Source organism: Gopherus flavomarginatus, chromosome 4 (genome assembly GCF_025201925.1).
Source record: "Gopherus flavomarginatus isolate rGopFla2 chromosome 4, rGopFla2.mat.asm, whole genome shotgun sequence".
Lineage (NCBI taxonomy): Eukaryota > Metazoa > Chordata > Testudines > Testudinidae > Gopherus > Gopherus flavomarginatus.
This window is the reverse complement of record NC_066620.1, coordinates 59,728,275-59,752,168: the sequence shown is the minus strand read 5'-3', so window position 1 is coordinate 59,752,168 and position 23,894 is coordinate 59,728,275. Positions and strand designations below refer to the sequence as shown.

Sequence of the window (23,894 nt, the reverse complement as noted above, 5' to 3'; positions counted from 1 at the left end):
ATGCTCAGAGATGCTGAGCACCTGAAGCACCCATTGGCTTCAGTGGGATTTATGGATGCTCAGCACTGAGTCCACTTCTATTTTAGTGCCTAAATATAAATTCAGAGGCTTAACACTATGCACCTATGTTCTCTGGGTGACTTTTTAAAAACAAAGAAATATATTTAACAATAGCATTTGCTTGTACTTTCCTTGGTAGAGAAATAGAAATTGCTTGACATTTGAATTAGAGAAATAGTAAAATCATGAAATAATGATTAGCACTTCACATTTATACATGCCTCAAAGCACTTTACAAAGGAGGATATTATTATCCCCAATCTACAGATGGAGTAATTGAAGGTCAAAAAGGTTATGTGACTGGCCCCAAAGGTTACACAGCAAGTCACTGGCAAAGCTGGAAATAGAATTCATGTTTTGTTAGGGTCATGTCCTGCTCCTACCCCTATATCATAAGAACATAAGAACAGCCGTACCGGGTCAGACCAAAGGTCCATCTAGCCCAGTATCTGTCTACCAACAGTGGCCAACGCCAGGTGTCCCAGAGGCAGTGATGCTAACAGGCAATGATCAAGTGATCTCTCTCCTGCCATCCATCTCCATCCTCTGATGAACAGAGGCTAGGGACACCATTCTTTACCCTTCCTGGCTAATAGCCATTTATGGACTTAGCCACCATGAATGTATCCAGTTCCCTTTATAAACATTGTTATAGTCCCAGCCTTCCCAACCTCCTCAGGTAAGGAGTTCCACAAGTTGACTGTGCGCTGTGTGAAGAAGAACTTCCTTTTATTTGTTTTAAACCTGCTACCGATTAATTTCATTTGGTGACCCCTAGTTCTTGCATTATGAGAATAAGTAAATAACTTTTCCTTATCCACTTTCTCCACATCACTCATGATTTTATATACCTCTACCATATCCCCCCTTAGTCTCCTCTTTTCCAAGCTGAAGAGGCCTAGCCTCTTTAATCTCTCCTCGTATGGGACCCTCTCCAAACCCCTAATCATTTTAGTTGCCCTTTTCTGAACCTTTTCTAGTGCTAGAATATCTTTTGAGGTGAGAAGACCACATCTGTACACAGTATTCGAGATGTGGGCGTACCATGGATTTATATAAGGGCAATAATATATTCTCAGTCTTATTCTCTATCCCCTTTTTAATGATTCCTAACATCCTGTTTGCTTTTTTGACCGCCTCTGTGCACTGCGTGGACATCTTCAGAGAACTATCCATGATGACGCCAAGATCTTTTTCCTGACTCATTGTAGCTAAATTAGCCCCCATCATATTGTATGTATAGTTGGGGGTTATTTTTTCCAATGTGTATTACTTTACATTTATCCACATTAAATTTCATTTGCATTTTGTTGCCCAATCACTTAGTTTTGTGAGATCTTTTTGAAGATCTCATGTTCTAAAACTACCTTTCAGTTGATCAGCTTTGTTTTCACACTACACTAACAGAGAAAGGGCTGCCATGGAAAGCATTTTAGAATATAATAGATTGAATTTAGGGCATCTCTGGCCATAATACTCTGTCTCCATGGAAAATGTGGAACTGGGGCCTCTGCATAGACTGTACTGTTCTTATTAGAATCTAATCATCCATCTAAAAAGAAAAGGAAACCCAGAATGTCTCTCCCCATCAGCTCACAGAGATAGCCTTGATAATGTAAACCGATACTCTGATGGCTGGCTAATCAATTTCTGCTGAAAACAATAGAATTTAAGATGAGGCCAATTTATAAAGTTCAGATCCCCCCAAAATTCCAGGGGATTCAGCTCCAGGATTTTGATACAAGACCATCTCTAAATAGGACCAAAATCAAAGCAAAAACTCCCTCAGACATATTAATTGTATATTAATGTTGGAGCACAGTTGTTCAGTAACATAGGAAGATGCTGAGCTGAATTCAAAATTGCGCATTAGCAGCATTCTGGCATCTACTGAAAAGATCCATTTCCAGACTTCCAGCTTCCAAGCCTGCCCATGCCCACTGCCAATATGACCTTTCTGGACCCACAGACCTCAGCTGCCTGCTGAGACCAAAACAAAAAAGTTGTAGATACGTTTAGAGTGGCTTTAGTTTCTTCAGTTTCCTCATGATCTTCCTCCTCCAGGAGGGCCCTACTAATCCTAACCCCATGAGAGTCTCAATGCTCTTATCTCTTACACCTTCTATTCCAAAACGAAAATACTTCTTGTTCCCAGCTGTAATGCTTGGCAACCCCTACAGCAAGGGGTGCCACATTCACAAGAACCTAGGACTTGCTCTCTACATAGGACCTTGCACTGTAAAGAGTCATGCCCAATGCATACTTATTTTTCATTCTGCATGGAAAAATAGGGGCATCTGTGTAGCTATTTCTATTGTCCCATTGTTTGTACAGCTACCAAAAAGCTTGTGACTTGCAATCATAATTATAACACGACTAACCCTATTTATCAGCAGTCTCTAAGCCATAGCCATTAGGCCTAACAGACCCTGGCATGTTTCTGTTAATCTTTGCATTTGAACATGCCTATCTTTCAGTTTACTACTGTAAATCTATTTACTGTGAATGAGATTGGTCTGCAACAGCAGGTGCCAGATGCAACTAGCCCACAGGCTCTTTCACAACAAGATTTAACAGACTTGGAAATGAGAAGCGAAAAGTTTAGTCCAGAAGTGAGCTGGGTTTTAATTACTTTCTGAAATCATTGTAACAGGGCTACTCTAATGCATTTAGCAACAATTAGCTCTCAAAGCCCCAGCAGCTGCACATTGCTGATGCTCTCCAGATGCAGGCAAAGGAATTAAATCATGGGATAATTCAATTGGAAAATTGGGTGTAATTATGGAGAATGCAGAGTCTGCTAGACTCCTTGTGCTGATTGGTAGTTACTTTAAAAATAGTGAGGTGGTCTGCACAGTACACACTGCATATAAATAGGTAGCTATGTTTGGAGAAATCTCATTTAGTTTCATGAAGATATGGATTTAACATTGTTAAAAATTTATTTGATGACATTAATGTGAATCTATCCTCACTACTCAATTCCGGGCAAGGAACAGAATGATCCAATGTCATTTGCAAATGGGATAGTACTACTATTCACTTATAGCACCTTCTGTTTGGAGGAACTCAAAGAACTGTGCAAATATTCAAGTGAGGTTCTGCTGTAAAAACAATGTAAAAACGGCCTTTTCTTTCAACTGATTGCAGTGATGGGTGCAGCCAATCAAGTCCATCTGCTTTGTTAGCTAACAACTTTTTAACTCTGAGATTTTGGGAGAGTAGCTAGATTCCATTTTGCTCATGCATTGCCTGTAGAATTGTTAGTTACAATTAGCAATAGAATTGATGACTGCAGAAGTTCCAGTCACAGAATATTCATTACTGTTGATGATGCAAAAAACAGAAAACTTGACATTGCTTTCAGATTCCACGTTAAGGTTGCAGGGCTAATACTTAAGAAAGCCATCTTTTCATTTGTAAATTGATCAGATTTACTCTTGAGTCATTAGACACAATAAACATGTACGCCGACAACACATTTGCCCACCTTCCTTTAAAAAAAAAAGTTATTTTTCCCGAGTCAAACCCTTTAGTTTCACAATATCTAACTGAGGCTTGAGCTACACTAGCAGCTTATGTCGATATAACTATGCTGCTCAGGGGTGTGGAAAATGCACACCCTGGGTCCCTGAGCAACACAGTTATACCAACCTAACTCCCCCAGGTAAACAGCACTATAACATCAGGAGGTCTTCTCCTATGGACACCTCTTTTGGCAGGTGGAGTACCTACTCAGATGGGAGAAGCCCTCCTGTGGGCATAGGTAGCGTTGACACTGAAGCACTGCAGCCACACCACTGCAGCCTTTTAAGTCCTGAGCTTGCTAAACACAATCAGCTCTCCTCATGGGTAAACAGACACAGAAAGATTAATTGACACGTCCACCATCATCCCGCATCAGTGGCAGAGGTAGAAAGACCGCCTAGAAATTCTGAATTTCAGTCTCCTGTTCTAACCACAAGACATACTGTCTTAGTAATAGTTCATATATCCATGTATGATAATAGTTGTCTAAATAAAAATATATTGTATTCTGTATGGAAAGCCAAATAAATATTTTCCAGAAAGCCTTCATTTTATTCCTTTAAAAATAAAGTGTAACTGAAAAGTATCTTTAGGCAATAAAGCATCAATTATTCTTAAATGGTTTCAGTAATCAATCACCCAAGAGCAAATCTGGAGTTATTTTTGGCACTATTAGCAACACAATGATAATGAAAATTGATTACAAAGTCACAACCCCTCATTAAGTTGCTGTCAATCAGGCAAAAAAGTACATTGATCAATTTTATTTTTTAAAATAGTGGTGGTAAAAAAACATCATCAATTAAAGGGACATCTGGTAAGAGAAAAATGACAAACTGCTCACTTCTTTCACTGATCGCCTTTCAGCCAATGAAGGGGCGGGGGGCAGAATCTTTATGGGGTCCTTTGTCCCTTTTCAAGCAGAGAAACTTAATCCTGTCTGATGGCTGGGAATAAGTCACTAGCCTCCAGGAACAGTGTCTAGAAAAGGATAGCGTTCAAACTGCAGATCTCAGCAACTAAAGAGACACAAACTAACAGATGAAACGTGCTCTAAGGGCTTAACCATCAAAGCTGCTCCAAACCAGCAAAACTCTAACGTACATTCTTAATGATTAACAGTGAAAATGGTCCCACCAAATTCAGTAGGCCTACTCGCATGCTTAAAGTTTAAAGACATGCTTAAATAGGGCCTATCTGAAGATGAAATGAGAAAAAAATAGATTTGGGCCCTTTTTTTGTTTTTACATCACAACAATCCAAGGCCTGAATTAGGTTTTTGGTTTTTGTTTTTGTTTTACTTTCAGGAAGAAATTTCTCAACTCCCTGTTTTGTTGCCATCACTCAGAGAGGATCAAACAAGTGGACTAGGAACTCTTTCAGGTGTCAAGAGAAGGGATATTGATATTTTAATCTTTAATTGGGAAAACTTTCCCCCCAACTCTTTGTCTGGCATTTGAGTTGAATAGTTATTAACCAAAAACAAACCAGACTTTTAGACAGTCTGAATAAAAAATATTTCCCTTTTCAATGACTCTTGGTAATTACTTCCAATTACTTGCTTGGTATCTAGGATGTCATAGACCTGGTAGGTCTCCAGTCACACATAGAATCCTCTCCTAGAGACAAATGTTTAGAAAAGACCTGAATGTCAAATATAACTGTGGTATATTGAAAAATATTAAAAATGTGATCTCTTTACATTCTCAGGGATTTTCCTGGTCCTGCTTGCAGGCAGGGGGCTTGGTAGGGAAGAGTGTGATGGTGGGCAGGCAGCTCAGAGTAAGGTGGGGTGAGTTGTGTCTCTCCATTTTAGAGAGCACACTGTTTTGTCGCTCTCAGTTTTGGGGTACTGTGTGTTCTCATTCTGAATTCTAATAAAAAAAGTATTGTTACATTGCAACCTTCCACCAAAAGTATTTTATGTCTGTCTAACTTCCGTTTGTATGTCATGAACATAAGAAGCAAGCAGCCTTTCAGGCCACCTTCCTACATCTTAAAGAAGCAAATAAATGTTGTTCCACCTCTCCCCCCACCCCACCCCTTTGCAGCTCACTGGCAATGAGGAGTTCCTGTTGCACAGCATTAGCCAATATACAGCATATATTTGCAATGCGTATGGCACATCACACTATTATATATTACATGCACAACATTAATATTGTATACAAATCATATATGAAGGTTGGGTAGTTAACGTAAGAAGTATAACTGTGGATTTGTTATGTTGCTTGGAACAGACAAATAAAAACGTGTCAGAAATAAAGTGTTTGAATGCATGTCCTGGTACAGCTAGGAGGTACCTCCAAGGCTCCCTGACACATGGAATGTGGTATTGAAAACAAAGATAAGGAAAATAAGAAAATAAAGTATTACAAACTGGCAGGTTGAATCTTGGCTGACATATAGAAAGCTTTTAGTTTGTAAATTACTACAGGATAAATAAACACAGGTGGTGTGCTTCAAAAGTGTGCACTCAAGACTATGTAAGGCAGGGGTCTCAAGCTCAAATGACCACAAAGGCCACATGAGGATTAGTACATTGACCCGAGGGTCGCATTACTGACACCCCCTGACACACTACCCTTGGCCCCGCCCCACTCCACCCCTTCCATGAAGTCCTGCCCTTGCCCCGCCTCTTCCCACCCCTTTCCTGAAATCCCCAACCCAACTCCGTCCCCTCCCTGCCCCCAGGGGGTGCAGAAGGAGTGTGGGGAGTGGCAGGGGCTCAGGGCAGGGAGTTGGAGTGTGGGGTGCAGGAGGGATGAGGGGTGCAGCAGGGGGTCAGGGCAGGGGGTTGGGGTGCAGTAGGGGTGTGGCAGGGGACTCAGGGCAGGAGATTAGGGTGCAGGAGGGGTTCGGCAGGCAGCTCAGGGAAGGGGGTTGGGGTGCAGGAGGGGTGTGGGGCACAGCAGGGGGCTCAAGGCAGTGGGTTGGGGTGCAGGAGGGGTGTGGCAGGGGATCGGGGCAGGGGGTTCAACTGCAGGAGGCGTTTGGAGGGGGTGAGCTTTGGCCCGGCACACACCGGGGGCAGGGCAGGCTCGCTGCCTGCCTGCCTTGCCCCTGCGCCGCTCCAGGAAGTGGCTGGAACATGGGGGAGCAGGGGCACGGGGTGTGTGTGTTGCTGTTGCTTCATGCACCGCCCCCAGCATCTCCCATAGGTTCTGTCCGCTTCCTGGAGCAGCGTGGGGGCTGGGCAGGGCAGGGCAGGGTAGGGAGGGAGCCTGCCCCACCGCCTGATGCATGTCAGGCCGGAGCCACTTTAAGTAAATGCTGGAGGAGGCGAGGGGGGGCCTGCAAGGACCTCGTGGGCCACAGAAAATAACCTCCCAGGCCGCATGTTCGAGACCCCTGTTGTAAGGTGAATATTGTGAGATTGCTTCCCTGAAAAAGTGGCATGTGTATCTCCTTTTCATGATGCATTCCTTTGTCTTCAATCAACTGACTACACTTCGCTATTTTTGATATCGACCCACTAGTGTAGTCAAGCATTTGGCCAGACCTAGTCAATAACGGGTGCTCTGCCATGCCTGCCTCCTATTTACCTGGACACTCTCTGAATCTCTATAATGCTTGAGCTAGGAGACTGGGATTTGGGCAGCCCATGCTTTACTGTGGTAGGAGTGAGCACATCTAAATGGGAAGTGGTGGACAACTGAAACCTTTGGCCCATATTATGTCTGGCCCACTGTGGTTGCACGAGAGAGAGACGAAAAGAGGCTAACACCCAATAGGTCTCTGTGCAGGCACGATACATAATCCAGTGTTTTTGCTGCCCCAGCCACCCTATAAAGGGTTGATTCACGCTTACACGGACAGTAGAGTTAATCTTCCCAAACTGAAGAGAGGAGAGGTCATGTTATCATGACAACTCCTCCACACCAGCCAGCTGAGCTGGCTCTGCTTTGTGGAGTGGGAAGCATCTGACACACCCAACAGAAAGATGAAGCAAGAGCCACTCTTGTTATTAACCCAGTGAAGGCAGGCACGCAGTGGAGCAGTGCCCCTCCATAGTATCCCACCATACTATCTACCTGAAAGGTATAACCTAGTTCTCCTTAGTCTGATGACTTGAAGCAGCTGTCCCCCCAAAAAACTGGTAATCACTGAACTAAGCTAAAAAACAGGCCCATTTTGGATGGGATAGGTTACTTCAGTGTGATTAGCCGAATGACTTCCTGATGACCACTTTGGTTCAGCCAGTGTGCTCAACATGGCTGCTCTTAAAGGATAGAGGGGATGGTGCCTGTTTGAGTTCAGTGCCACAGAGGGGAAAATAAAAGGAGATGGTGCTTTTTTGGAAAGTAAAGGAAAATGAAGATTTGGTCATTTTCCCTGGAAAGCAGAAAAGGAATGATTTGTTGTCCACTGCTCTTTCCAAAGTTTGTACTGAAACTAATGAGGTTCTTCTGGTTATAAAGGAGTGTTCAATAACTCAGCCCAAAAAAACATTTGGCTACAGTAATAAAAATGGCATATCAATTACATAGCAAGTTAATTTGTTTTTGCCAGTCGCTGTCTCATTAAATCATTCTCGCCATATTGAGCATTTGTTTCAATTAACTGAACATTTGGGATATGTTCTCTTTCTAGACACCCCCACTAGATGTAATGCCCCCAGAAGTCCTAGTGGCACACACAGTGGCACCAGTAAGGACCCACTAACTTGAGTGTGGATGCTTATACACACCCAGGCACTGATCACCTGAGTTAACTCTTCACTGAAGACATACCTGGAGTCTGTGGCAGAGCTAGGAAGCAAGTTAATCTCCCTTCTCTTACCCCCTAGAGCTCAATCTTTGTGACACTAAGGATTACATTAGAGATTTGCCAGTAATCCAAATCCAATTATACACACATATAGCCACATACCCCAACCCTCCAGTGTTTAAGGTAAATAAATACCTCCCATGTATTTCTTATTCCTGAATCTTCTTCGATCCTAGAGATAATCTTGAACTACAATCCTGGATTTGAACAATCCTGAACTCTGAGGAAGTCCAGATTCAAATTCCACAGTGAGTTAGACTCATCTCAACTGGATATAGAAACAGAAATTGCTTGAGCTTGTTGGCCGGAAAAAGCAACTTTGTCCTACTCCCCACCTGCAAAAGGAATGCTAATTGCAGGATGCATTTTCAAAGTCTGTGAGCCACAATTACACTTCGGCTTATTCTTTGGTCTCACCTTGCCTCAGAATTTTAAAGTACTGTATATCTTAATGAGTAGGACATGGTTCAAGCAGATGATAGGGAGCCAGGCATTCTGGAGTCTTTTCCCATTTCTGTCACTGACTCACTATAGGATTGCTTAATCTCTACCTCAGTTTACCTAGCTGTAAAGTGGGGGATAAGACCTACCTATCTCAAAGCAGTATTATGACACTTAATAAATAAGTGCTCATAAAAAAAAACTTGATATGAAGAGTGCCAAGTATTATTCATTCAGATGCTGCCATTGATTAGTAAACAGCCTCATTTATCATGCACCTGTACTAAGCAGTATTTAATAGGATCTGCCCTTGTTTAATAGATACTCCTTTTACTACACAAACCAAAGGAGAAAGTCAATACATTTAATAGAATCTATGGTTTCTAAATAAAGACATACGGTATCTCATTGTATTTGTTCCTAGACTCTTTCCTTTAATCATTAGTTTGTCACAGAATAAATTGAAGAGGAATTGAATTATCTAAATTATCACCCCTTTGGAAGCTCTGAGCTTAGTTTAGGAGGATGTGTGTCTGTCTATCCATCTGAAAAATGGAACAGTGTCTTCAGGGTTGAAGGGCTTCTGTTTTATTTTGTAGTTAGATACCAGAGTCTGACAACATGGTTTGTTGTTCCCAAATGTACTAAGTTCAGTATGGAAAATTCCAAATTGTGTATGTCATAGCAACTTCCATCTGTGATGAAATGACCTTAAGGCAGCACATGAATTTGTTTGGGCAAAGCCTGACCTATCCATACCTTGCAGTATCAAAAACTATCACCTCTTAGGGAGGAGTCAGAAACAAAACCCCAGTTCCATCCACAGCTCAACTTTGAGTGACACCGAAACCTAGAACTGGATCTGAATCCGATTTTTTAAAATGAGGCCAATTATCTTTACAATGAGCTGAACGAAAAATCTCAACTTGGAACATCCTTGAACTCTGGGGTGTTTAAGATCCAGATCAGAATTCCAGGTCAGCTCGGGCCCATCTCTTTGTTAAATGAAATTACTGTGACATACGTAATGACATACTGTGAAAAGGATTTGCAAACTGACCTTCATTGTACTGTTAACACACCTTGCAAGGCTCCAAACCCCAAGAGATTGGAATCTGTGGTAGATAGCAAAATGCTACCCTTCATTTTCCTGACTTCTCCACTTGTATGCTGGAAGGACAATGAAAGCAAGTTGGCCAGTGCTACAAGAACCATACAAAGGAAATTATTGTAGCTGCTTGTCCAGCACTTGATCACAACTAACGGCAAATGCCAAAAGGTTCCAGAGGGTCCATTCAGATACCTCTGAGTCTGCAAAGTTGGGCTAGCTGTCTTGCTTGTGGTTGAGCCAAAGATCCTAAGAGAACAGCTTTTCACAGATGCTGGAGATTTCTGCTTCCAAACAGATGTGGAAAGAGCAAAGATCTTGTGCAATGATGAGAAGAAAAAGGTAATTGAACTTTTTGAAAATCACAAGAGAAAGGTCATTTTGGGTACAGTTTGAGTTCATGGGTTCTTGACTCGCTCATCCTTCCTTTGATGCCTGAATGTTCGTAAATCAGAAAAATGCCTGTTTCTGGATTAATATATCAAAGGATTTTTTTTTGAGTCTTTCCTTTATTTCAGCCAGAAAGGGGACAGAATGGTGACTTAGTCTCAAGATTTATTCTCTGTGTCTGTGGTTCAGAGAGGAGCCTTGAGGACAAGATGAGTCAACACCAGCTCTATGATGTCAATTGACCTACGTTTCCATGAAGAAAACCAGGCTGAGACACTCATTTGCAATAAGATAGTGGTAAAGATCTTAATGGCTGCAGACTTTGCACTGATCAGCATAAGAATAAGGTCCCAGTATTTTGTTTTTTTGAGCATGTGTGGGCTGGATTGGATATTGATCAAATAATGACCTCTTTTCTAGGCAGTGGTTGACATTCCAGAACAAAGTTTCATGGCCTGTCAGAGACCCCACAGAAGGCCTACAAATACACAGTGATGGGAAGAGATCTAGAACTGCTCAATTCCCCATGGTATAAGGAAAGATGAGTTGATGGCTTGTTCTGCAGTAGTTTACAATAGTTTTTCTTAATGGTTCCTGGCCCACCTCTAATTGGCTGTGTCCAATAAGGAAGGTGAGAGAGAGACCGAAGAAGGGAGCATCTCTAGACAGGGCAGCTGTTGGGTAGGGAATAGGGCTAAACTTAGAGGCCAAAGGGGTTTTGAGTTCCTTATGGAGAGCTGGGTGCCTAACACAATATGCTAAATAAAGGGCAACATGGCCCAGCTTAGGGATGGAGTAAACCTTTAAATACCCATGAACAGGACATTGCAACATTTGTGTCACTACATGGAAGGACAAGATCCCCTTCCTAGATCCCCAGCCTGGATCCAAGACCCCCAAGGCACTATCCTTAATCCACTTTGGATGTACCAAAGGGAGACTGGAACCCTTGGAAAGTAGCTGAAGCACTGATACATGTAAAGATGGCTGCTGTTGGGGAAAAAGTTGGTCAGTGGATCTTATTCTGTCACAGTTACTCTCAAAATAAATAAGAAAAACAGCCTCATCTGATGGGCCAAATCCTGCTCATGTGAAGCCAGTTTCATTGATTGATTTCAGTGGAGTTAGCATTCTGGATGAATTTGGTCCATTAATTACAAATCAATTTAAAGGATGGGATTACTCACATGAATAAAGTAAATAGGAGTTGGCCTGATGCCTATATATTCTCCATTCAGCTAGCATTTTATACAACAAAATGAGACCGAACTTTAGGAATAGTTCATAAATCATAACTTACAATGTAATTATTCTTGTACCTATGGAAATGGCTTAGTGACACAGTGGGTGTATCTTATGGTTATTAAGAAAAATATAAACAGACATCTAAAGACAGAATACAGATGTCTCAATTACACTAACCTCAGCATCTTGCCTTTACATTGCAGCCTTCATTAGTCACTTTAACTGGATTAAAATAAACATAATTGGTCTACAGTGTAAAATGAATATATATTTTAAGGGAAAAAACCTAGCACCAAATAACTACTTTGGTGGTTCCTCACCCCCTGCCTGTTACTTAAAATATATGAAACTGGTGATATCAGCGAAAACCACATTAACAATTTCCGCAAGGAAGATTTAACCTCAAAAGGCATATACATGATGTCTTGGGTAATATTTTTGATGGTGCACTGCTTCCCAGAGGCACTGAAGTATGTAAACTCTAATTGGAAAGATATATTATGAAGCATCTATATTGGCTTTTGCTTTATGGATGCGTTAATGGAAAGAGCAATAATTTGCACAGAAAGCATCTGGTATGATATCATATGTAGAAACATTCAGAATAAGTCAAATGCACTGTCTTCCTTTACCCAGGTGGGCTTCTTTAGATTAGGGAAAGAGGTTAAATTGAGGTTAGCTAACACACACTGACCTAATCACAACCTTCTACCTACTGTAGATGCAGGTTAACACCCTTTGCCTGAATTTAGCTGGTCAAGGTCCACCTTAGGTGGGAATCTGGCCTGCTATCACATGCATCTTACCTTTTGGAGTTCTGGGACTCTGCCTTACCCTTATGCCTATGCCTGAATGAACGTTTAAATGTACTCGGTATAATACAATAGAAAAGAGAATCTTTTTTCACTTAACATTAAAAGCAATAATGAATAGATTCTAATCCAACCTCCCTTGTCAATTTACTAATGCTTTTAAATAGACTCAAAAAAATAGGCGTGGAGAAAATCCCCTTTGATATTGTGTATATGGTAAGACCATAAAGGGAGCAACATGATGCTAAAATACTCCATGGTCATGGAAGTTCTAAGTGTTAAACCCCTCATGATTTTACAGTTAAGGCATAGGAGATGCAAGCTCTACTCTCCACTTTGTCATATTTAATTACGTACTTACAAAACAATCTAAAATAAGTACTTGGAATAGTAGTAAAGCAATTGCTAATAATTCAATGATCATTAATTCATTTATTCAGTGTTCTGCTTCCTTATGTAATGTGTGGGTGTTCTCTTTGCTTATAAATAGTGTATTATGTAAAGAAAAAGTGCGCATCTGTGTAAATGCAGTGTTGTTTAAAAGGGGCTGATTTGATAGCTCTGCAGAATGAGGGGCACCTATCCTACACCACTGAAGCCAATCGCTAAAATCTCATTAGCTTCATTGGTGTGAGATCAAGCCCATAATCTCTATTTAGAAAAAAGAAAGCACAGACTGCAATAAGGCAAGCTTTCTCTACGTTGCCCCTCTAATGTCTCTCTCAACCTTGGCCGTAAGGGTCCACCTCTAGATATGAGAGAAGGGAGTTCATTTTTCATACCCATTCTCTTCTGAGACTGCCCACAACAATGCCAAGTCCAGCAGTGGTCAAGTACTATTTCCATCAATTCAAATCTGCTAAGTAATTTCCGTAGCTACTTTGTAAATTATTGTGTAGTCACAGGTAATGAGCAAATCATAAATTTTACTGTGCATCAGAAATTAATATATCCTATAATTTTTCTCTTTCAGTTTTGGGAGAAGAAGATGCTTCATTTCAGATGAATTCCTGGTAAACCTTAACTGAATTAAGGAACAAATGAGCAAACAAATAAGATTTCCAAGCCAACAAACCCACACACCCATTCACATTCAGTATAAATATATATAGCTATTATATAATACTCACAATTAGAAACAAACACATAGCCCTACAATGAGATAATAATTTAGCCTCTTTAGAGCAGGCTCATTAAAGTGAAATAATGTTGCAATAACAAAGCACAAGTGTATCACTAACTAGGAGGGTAGGCTGCAGAATGCCAAGAATATCCAGTGCGTTTTGTCTGTGAAGAGGGAGCATGAGCTGGGATCCGACCATTATGAAAAGTAGCATCTTTTCTTCATGGCACTTTGGGTTTTGGCATCAGGAGTTTGTGTTTTCAAAATCAGATGCATTTTAGTATTTTAATATTGAATATGTTCCTATGGGGCTGTGTGATAGTATTTGATATGTATATTCTGTCATGTTCAGTCTTCAAACAAAATCTGATCTGATGTAGAGCTGGTAGAGCTATTCTATTACAAGCAATATGCATTATAAAAATCTAACCTCTTCTGTTTATAAGGAGCTTGTGCATCAACCCTGTGAGTTTCTTTTCTTTGCAATAGTATGGATGAATAATTTTCAAACTATGGTCTGTTTGCAAACAGTTTGCCTCATCCATTCACTATTTGTGGTGCGTGGTTGATCTAGTTAAGTCATACGATAATATTTCGGCTCCCTGATTGAATGACTAAACCTTTTAAGCAGGAGAATACTTAATAGTGAAAAATTCAGTCCTATCTGGATCACCATTTGGGCTCAAATTTGTCAAAGATTAGGAGGATTTGCATATATTTTCATAAATACTTGATGCTATCCTGATGTTTACAAATAACTAACACTGACTTCACAGATCAAATGTGACACTTATTCACAAAAATGTTCCTAAACCATTTTTAAACTGTTTGACTATCTGGATTAAGTCCCGACAAACAAGGTGACCTTCATTTTTCCCTTCAGTTAGGAAGGGTGGGGCAATATGCACTCAGAAGAAAAAGGTCTTTTATTTTGTTTTTAAAGCAAAACCTCTCTCTGAGGAAGAATGGCTTTTCAACAAATCCCAAAATTTTGATTCTGTCAAAGTTTTTCTATTTTTGACATAAATCAATTGTATTGCATCTACAAATAAAATATTTCATTTCATTTTGGTTATCAAAAATGAAAAATGTTTTTTTCAGCCCCATTTCTGTCAGTTCAAGACCTATCTCAAAGCAGGTCTTATGGACCAAAGTCGACTGTTACTTCACCCTGAATCTCTCTTCCTCATTTATCTATCTGGCACAAGTCCACCTGATTCCTTGGAATTCACTCCATATTTTTTCCCCTTTGATGAATGTGCTGATATTTCTGATTATGTTTACACTGGAAAAATGTTGTACTACTTAAAAACCCTGAAAAGGGTGAAAAAGCTAATTTCTTGCTAGCACATGCTTTGATGCATACCATCCCGTTTGGTTAATATCTAATATTTTGTTCCAGATTATCATTTTATCATCTTATAGCATCTTCCTCATTTTTCTCTGTCCTTGGGACAATAAATTAAAGCCAGTAGCTATTTATACTCCAGTAGTTCATTATCTTTGATTGCTAATATTCTCAGTGCCTAGGTCTCATTCAACACCTTCTATGTCCTTTGCTCTCCATTTTTTACATAAGAACATAAGAATGGCCATACTGGGTCAGATCAAAGGTCCATCCAGCCCAGTATCCTGTCTGCCGACAGCAGCCAGTGCCAGGTGCCTCAGAGGGAATGAACCTAACAGGCAATGATCAAATGATTTCTCTCCTGCCATCCATCTCTTCCCTCTGACAAACAGAGGCTAGGGATACCATTCCTTACCCATCCTGGCTAATAGCCATTAATGGACTTAACCTCCATGAATTTATCCAGTTCCCTTTTAAACCCTGTTATAGTCTTAGCCTTCACAACCTCCTCTGGCAAGAAGTTCCACAGGTTGACTGTGCGCTGTGTGAAGAACAACTTCCTTTTATTTGTTTTAAACCTGTTGCCCATTAATTTCATTTGGTGGCCCCTAGTTCTTATGGGAACAAGTAAATAACTTTTCCTTATTCACTTTCTCCACACCACTCATGATTTTATACACCTCTATCATATCCCCCTTTAGTCTCCTCTTTTCCAAGCTGAAAAGTCCTAGCCTCTAATTTCTCCTCATATGGGACCCGTTCCAAATCCCTAATCATTTTAGTTGCCCTTCTCTGAGCCTTTTCTAATGCCAGTATCTCTTTTTTGAGATGAGAAGACCACATCTGTATGCAATATTCAAAATGTAGGTGTACCATGGATTTATATAAGGGCAATAAGATATTCTCCGTGGCCTGCTAAACCAAGCATTGTGAGTTCAATCCTTGAGGGAGCCACTTAGGCATCTGGGGCAAAATCAATACTTGGTCCTGCTAGTGAAGGCAGGGGGCTGGACTCAGTGACCTGTCAGGATCCCTTCCAGCTCTATGAGATAGGTATATCTCCATATACTGGGGGGAGGGATAGAGCAGTGGTTTGAGCATTGGCCTGCTAAACCCAGGAGTGTGAGTTCAATCCTTAAGGGGGCCATTATAGGGATCTGGGGCAAAAATCTGTCTGGGATTGGTCATGCTTTGAGCAGCTGGTTGGTCTATATAACATCCTGAGGTCCTTTCCAACCTTGATATTCTCTATCCCTTTTTTAATGATTCCTAACATCCTGTTTGCTTTTTGACTGACACTGCACACTGCATGGACGTCTTCAGAGAACTATCCATGATGACTCCAAGATCTCTTTCCTGATTAGTTGTAGCTAAATTATATTGTACATATAGTTGGGGCTATTTTTCCCAATGTGCATTACTTCGCATTTATCCATATTAAATTTCATTTGCCATTTTGTTGCCCAATCACTTAGTTTTGTGAGATCTTTTTGAAGTTCTTCAGTCTGCTTTGGTATTAACTATCTTGAGCGGTTGAGTATAGTCTGCAGACTTTCCACCTCACTGTTTACCCCTTTCTCCAGATCATTTATGAATAAGTTGAATAGGACTGGTTCTACGACTGACCATTGGGGAACACCACTAATTACCCCTCTCCATTCTGAAAATTTACCATTTATTCCTACCCTTTGTTCCCTGTCGTTTAACCAGTTCTCAATCCATGAAAGGATCTTCCCTCTTATCCCATGACAACTTACTTTACGTAAGAGCCTTGGGACCTTGTCAAAGGGTTTCTGGAAATCTAAGTACTATTGTCCATTGGATCCCCCTTGTCCACATGTTTGTTGACCCCTTCAAAAAACTCTAATAGATTAGTAAGACATGATTTCCCTTTACAGAAACCATGTTGAACATGAATTGTTGGGCAAAAGTCTATGTGTTTGACAATTTTATTCTTTACTATTATTTCAACTAATTTGCCCGGTACTGATGTTAGAGTTATCGGTCTGTAATTGCCGGGATCACCTCTAGAGCCCTTTTTAAACATTGGTGTTACATTAGCTATCTTCCAGTCATTGGGTACAGAAGCCGATTTAAAGGACAGGTTACAAACCATAGTTAATAGTTCCACAATTTCATATCTGAGTTCTTTCAGAACTCTTGGGTGAATGCCATCTGGTCGCGGTGACTTGTTACTGTTAAGTTTATCAATTAATTCCAAAGCCTCCTCTAATGACATTTCAATCTGTGACAATTCCTCAGATTTGTCACCTACTAGATTTCCACAACAATGACAAAGAAGATCATTCAATTAATAAAATGTGTGTGTGTTTAATTTTTATTTTACCTCTAATTCAAGTTAGCCTCAAGCTATCAGCCATAAATTAGGGTATTACCGTCATTTGTCTTCCTCTGATAGAAGTGTAATCGCATTTCCATGGAGGAACTTTTTCAAATATTGTTCTGTTTTCCAGTATAGTATAACCTTGATATGAAACTATCATCTAAACGGGGTTGTCTCCCCCAAATCTATTCATATACAAGACAGATCTCTGAGTTTGTGGTTTAAACCTGTTATAGATATAAATCTGAAGACCTTGAGACTAAAAAAATACAAATTTGGATCCAATTTGCATTCTGTCTGTCTGAATCTAACTGTTGCTCCTTCTTCCACAAGTAGATGAGCAGGAGGGAAGGTACAGGGGAGGTACTGGGAGTGCAAGGAATCTTTGCTTTCTCCTTGTACATCTGACTCATGGGCCAGACATAACTGTAGTCTTTGAACTCTAAGCACACAGTTATTGCTCCCTGCAAGTGCATCAGTATATACACCTTTCCTCTCCTCAAATGGTGTTGGAAAAAGGTGGAGCCTTGATCCCTTCTGGATCTGGAGAGCACACGCAGCATCTTCTTATGAGGTGGTACCAATGGCACACAGAAGGATTGTGCCTTTCTGGGAGGCACTGTACATCCCTGAGGCACAGTGTTTCCTGGAGCTCTTGATGTGGTGACACAGTTCCAACCCCCCTCCCCAATTAATCCTGCCACATATACATACTTCAGGGCTGTGTCTGAATGGCATCCACAGGCATAGGACGCTTGGATCTGGATCCAGAATTCAGATACAGAGGTTCTGGTTCAGCCACATTTTGATATTTGATGGAGAGAGAAACCTCTGTCTTACTTGTGATATAACAAACAGATACAGTAAAACTTCACTGATCTGCAAACCCAGTCATTTTAACCAAAAATCTAGTTGTCTCATCTGCCTTCTTAGCAAAGATAGCACTGAGGCAAGATCTATTACTAATATTTCATTACAAAATATATTGCCTTACATTTGCTGGTAGAATATATTATGAAGTATCATAAATAATTAAAAATTAATCATACTTGTCAAAATAAATGAATACTTTCTGTGATGTAGTATTCCTGAATATTTTATGGCATTTATTTTCTTATTCTTCATGAATTACATAATATGTGGTAGCCCACCATGGGTTACCTAGTCACTAACATGCATATGGGCCTGATCCTGAGCCCAGCAAAGTTAGTGCAAGTCTTTACCATTGTCTTCATTGGACTTTGAATCAGGCTCTTACCGAAATTTAAATATAATAAGGCTCTGAACCTGCAAAGACTTACACATAACCTTTAAGAATGTGAACATCCCATTGGCTTCAATGGAGCTAGTTGCTTGGGAGAAATTAAGCATATATATAACTCTTTGCAGGATCAGGGCCTAAGCTTATAGATTCACAAGTGATTGTGTTGTCTTGGACATGGGCTGATTGATCCACTAACTGGGGGGGGAACAGGACTTTTAGTGAAAAGCTTGCTGTATAACTGTAAATACAAAGCAATGCACCACTGTTATTCCCTAATACATACACTGAAAGGTGCCTCATTTACAAATATCCACCAGTTTTGTGTAGCAAGAGTGTATCATTCAGGTGGTTTTAATAATAATTAATGTCACTTAATAATTACTAGCACCTTTCTTCTGTGAATCTCAACATGTTTTAAAAAAGTATATAAATGCTATTACCTCCATTTTTCAAAAGGGGATACTAGGGTTGCAAGAAGTTTGCCCAAATTCATACACTGAGTCTAAGTCACAGCCGGGAATACTGCTTCTCAGTGTCAAATATTATCAGCGAATTTCTACTAATCTTTATACATAAAGGGAGGATAATGGAAGCAGGCTTGGGTATTTGTCTTGATTAATAGGAAATTCACTTGACATGACTTGATAGTCAAGTGACAAGGATGAGTTAAAATGACTCAAAATCGGGTTATGCTATCTGCTTATTTACTTCTGTTCATTACAGTTCATGAATGGAGATGAAATGGGACTCACATAATTGGAAGTATGCTGTGCAGGAAACAAACAGTGGGGGTTGGAATTACTGTGCTTAGTTATTTCAGATTGAAACAGACCACATAAAATGTCTCTGTGCCAAGCAGCTGTAATTAAAGTGACGTAAAATAAGAAAGTTATGAGTGTAGAATTTTCAAATCCATCTTCATATGCAAAAGAAGTTACAGTCATTTGGGAACTGCAAGGCTTTTCAGAAGGTTCTGCAAGGGCTTGAGTCACCACAAAATGAATTATTGACTACCCTCAATTTGTCTATTTGTTTAAAACCCCCAAACAAATCCAAGTCTGACTCCCTCGACTGCACAGGCTCCTACTCTAGTACCCTCCCCATGTCAGCTGAATGACTTCATTACCCCTCTAGCATGGGTTGGACTTTAAACCTCAGTCCAACAGTGAAACATTTACACCAGCATGAAAACAAATCCTTCAATGACCAATTACTAATTATTCAAAGCTTAACGATCACAGAAGCAGGATCCAGAACACATTCATAGATAGAGAATTTACTCCCTTGAAAACTACACTGACGACACGAGGGCCAGGATTTCACCCAAGGGTGCAACTCCCATTGACTTCTATGGGTATGTCTACATTGCAGTTAGATGCCTGTGGCTGGCCTGCACCAGCTGGCTTGGGCTTCCGGGGCTTGGGTTAAGGAGCTGTTCAACTGTAGTATAGACCGTGGAGCTTGGGTTGCAGCCCAAGTTCTGGGACCCTCCCATCTCACGGAGTCCTAGAGCCCGGCCTGCAGCCCAAGCCCGAACGTCTACACTGCAATTAAGCAGACCATTAGCCCAAGTCAGCTGCCACTGGCCAGCCATGAATTTGTAATTGCAGTGTAGATATACCCTAAAAAGGTCAGAATTTCACCCACTGAGTTTAAACCCTTTTTCCATGGCTTCAGGGCCCTCTCTATATCTTGGACTTCTCATCCTATTGGATTCCTTCATTCTCTCACTACTCCACCAACTATTCCAGCCTCATCACATCTTCGATTTCTGTCTCCATGCCTTCCTCCCCACTATCCTTCTGGTGTGGAACCCCCTCTCAAAGCAGTTCACCAAGTAACCACCCTTCTCATTCTAATCCTTCTTAAAGTCCCATTCAGCCAGAATTTCCATAAGATGTGAAAAGAAAAGACTTAAATATTTAACACCTTCATCTAAAGCATCTCATTTCTGGTTTACCCAATGCATCCTGTTTTCTGGGCGTCTCTCTCTAATGCAAAGACTTTATTTTGTGCATTGCACTTAGCTAGGCTACTTAAATTGCTTTCATTATTACTATTCTTCCTTCTCTTCTCCCCCCTTCCTTCCTATTGTTTCTTACAATCCAATTTAAGATAAAATGCAATGAACATAAGCTTCATCATCCTGTGTGTTTGTACAGTGTCTAGCACAATGGGGTCCTGATCCTGACATTTCTTTCATCAGTCCAGTCTTTCCACCTATCCATGATAAATGTCTTAAATCAATGCGATAACTCAACATGAGTAAGGTTGAAGGAACAGGCACTAAAAGCTAATGCATAAAGAATACTTTTCGGAAAGCACATGGGAAAGCATAGTACATGGTGAAGATAGAAGAAATAAAGATGTCTTTCTGAGACTAATACAGAGGGACGCTGCAGAGGAACCTTTCCCCAATGTTTGTTTGGATGTATCCCTACTTCCTTCTCCCATTTGTGGTTCCAGCCACTTAAATGACACCCTGACTTTTAGCAGGGGCAGTTTTCAAGCAGATACCCACAACAGGTAGAAGGGGGTGGGATTTTCTGCTACTTTTTCAGGATTAAGAAGGCAAAGTGCAGCCTGCTGATCCTTTTGTCATTTATAATCTGAATAAAATATTCTGCTGTTGTCAGGTTTGATTAAAAGCAGATTTAAAAAATACCCAAGAAGGTTAAAGAAGCCATCTTTGATTCAAAAGAGCGAGAAAAGAAAACTTACACACTTTCTACTTTTCCTACTTCTAGATCTCTTTATTTAAATATACATTGCTTTATTGATGATAATATCAAATGCTTCGTATTTATTTTCTCTCTAAATAGCTTTGATGGAAAAATCTTAAATCCTGACCAGAAAATTGTTTGCACTGGCTTCCAAGACAGACATCTGTGCCTAGTGTTTAGCAATGGACAATAATGCAGAACACATGGATTTTATTCTCTGCTCTTCCACCGACTCACAGAATGACTTTGAGCACGTCAGAATCCATGCACCTCAGTATACACAGGGTGATGTGAAGCAGAATTCATCCTTTCTCCCTCAGCCCCACCAATAACTTCAGAGGAAAGTGCTGCTATAGATATGTAAAATATTATTATTCAACTCCAAGTGCAATGTCCAGAGTCCATTTCTGGTTCAGATTTTTACAATCCCAAAGCTGATTTCAATCCAGTCTTATTTTGCTTCCTATAGACAGGGCAATTTCCTTAAGTTCACTTGTTGCTTGTCACAGAGAAAGGAACAGAATTGCTCCAAACATTGTATAGGGTGTGGTATCTACAAGCACACCACCATTATTTTAAGGATACTAAATACACTTGCTCATCCTACCTCTTGGTGAATTCTCAGAGTGATCTCTCTTTGGTCCATCCAAAAGGTTTAGCTCCTCTGCACTCACTCTGTGCCAGGTCCTGTTGTGGTTTTCTTTGTCCTTCAGTGGAGGAGAATATTCCAGTTCACAAGGTAATTCAAAACTGCAGTCAAACACTGTTAGAGGAAAACAGACAGTACATATAGGGTTAATAAAATCCAACTTCTCCCCTCCTAATTAGTCATATTTCTTATATGAGTTAGGACTTATTTTTATTCATGTTTCTCCTTGCATTCTACTCCCTTTCCAAGTAAAAGGGGATACAGGAAAGTTCAGATCAGATCAAATGATAGACAGGAGAGGAGTTCAGAATAAACCAAACTCTAAAGGTGCCTTGTGGGGTGAATGGAGCAGCAGCAAACCAAGAGGAAGGGCCAGAGGCCACCACATCTCTTAGGGGGAAAGAGGGCCAGCAAAGATTTTCAAGCAGGAAAAAAATTATCTAGAGTGGGATAGTCAACATACTGACTGCAGACCAAATTCAGACCACCCGATGCTTTTCAAGAGACCTCAAAATTATTTACTTATTATCATTATTGTTGTTTTTCATTATTTGCTCTGGAGTCTGGACCTTGACTATACCTTGACCAAGAAATTTGGACTTTGACAAAAAATAATTGACTACCCCTGATTAGAGAAAGGTGACTGGATATCTTAGAGAAAATTGGATATAGAGCTTTTCTATTATAGGATGTCAGTTCAAATTCCACCCAAGTCCATAGAAACTCATTACAATCTGAAGACTGTTCAGTGGTCTATGAATTGCTGGTCTCAGACCAGCTCCTAGAGGACAGTGGTTCTGCAACACACCAACTGTGAGCATAACTGGTATATTGTATGGCAGTCTCAACAGAGAGACCTGTGGTTAAATGGCTCGTGGGTGACTGAAGTGACCTTTCACTCACAAAAGTGAGGCACATTAATGCAGCAGTGGAAGCTTGATTTGTTGCTGAGTGTCCTGTGGACAGTGGGACTTCAACCACCAAAGCTTGCTACCCACACCTTTCACCAGCACCGAGTTCTCTTTTAGGAACAGACTTTTCTAAAGATGCTTAAAACTGTTGGTGCAATTAAGATTCCCTTCTCAGAATACAGTATTTTCACCATCATATTATAGAGTCAGTGCCGGGTTTAAAATGGCTCCAGTGGCTCCCTGGAGCCAGGCCCATGCTGAGAAGGGGCTCCGGCCTGCTCCACTTTCACAGTACCCCGAAACCCCGCTGGCTCCCCCCACTCACCACTTGCTACTCTTGGCCTGCCTGCCGGCTGGCCGACACCTCCTCTCCACTCCCTTTCCCCACCCCCTGCTCCTCTCAGCCCCCTGGCCGGACCCCAGTGCACCTCTGGCTCTGGGCAGACTCTGCTTCCCACCACCTGTGGGGCCCCACCTGTCTCCTCAGAGCTGAGCTGCTTGGGTCTGGTGCAGAAACCTGGCCAGTCTCAGCCAGGTGCATGCATGCGTGCGTGCATGTATGAGACAGGTGGGGCCCAGGTGTGAGGGGCTGGAGTGATTCCCAGCCTTGGGACCAGCCCTGGCTGTGCTACCAGCTCAGCCCAACAGACACAGTCGCTTCCCAGCAAGGCTGGTGGGTGTGGCCTGAAGGCAGGGCTTGGGGGAGTGGGTCTGTGGGGAGTATGCGTGTGTGGCGGGGGGTGTTTGGGTTGTGAAGGGGAAGGGAGGATCTGTGTGTGTTGGGGTACTAGGGAGTGGAGGTTCTGTGGGGGGTGCTAGGCAGTTGTGGTGGGGCTGTGGGCAGGAGTGGCATTGTGTAGGGTGCTGTGCATTTGTGGGTGGGTGCGGGGGGCCTCTGGCCACAGGGAGTTGGTGGATGTTGGATGGGGGAGCTGTGTGGTGTGGCATAGGCCCACCCCCAAGGGGAAGGGGCATTCTGGCAGCACAGAGCCAGGCAGGCCACTTTGCGTCTGGCAACTGCCAGTTTGTAAATAGTGCCCTCGCATTGGGCGGAGCAGGGCCGCCCTGCCATTCCATGCCCCATTGCCTCTGGCTGGCCCCTTGCTCCGGGGACTGACCTCCCCATGACCTGCTCTATTGCCTCCATGGGGGCCAACAAATATGTTTGGCACTAGGCC

General features: G+C 41.4%; 1 protein-coding gene across 1 annotated transcript in view; it reads right to left on the bottom strand.

Moving 5' to 3' along the window:
• The window catches only part of ALK (ALK receptor tyrosine kinase), a 637,574-nt gene that overhangs the window by 409,515 nt on the left and 204,165 nt on the right, over positions 1-23,894 (bottom strand). Inside the window, exon 3 of the mRNA XM_050948434.1 lies at positions 21,764-21,919. Coding sequence (XP_050804391.1) covers positions 21,764-21,919 — 156 coding nt within the window. The remainder of the gene's footprint in view (positions 1-21,763; positions 21,920-23,894) is intronic.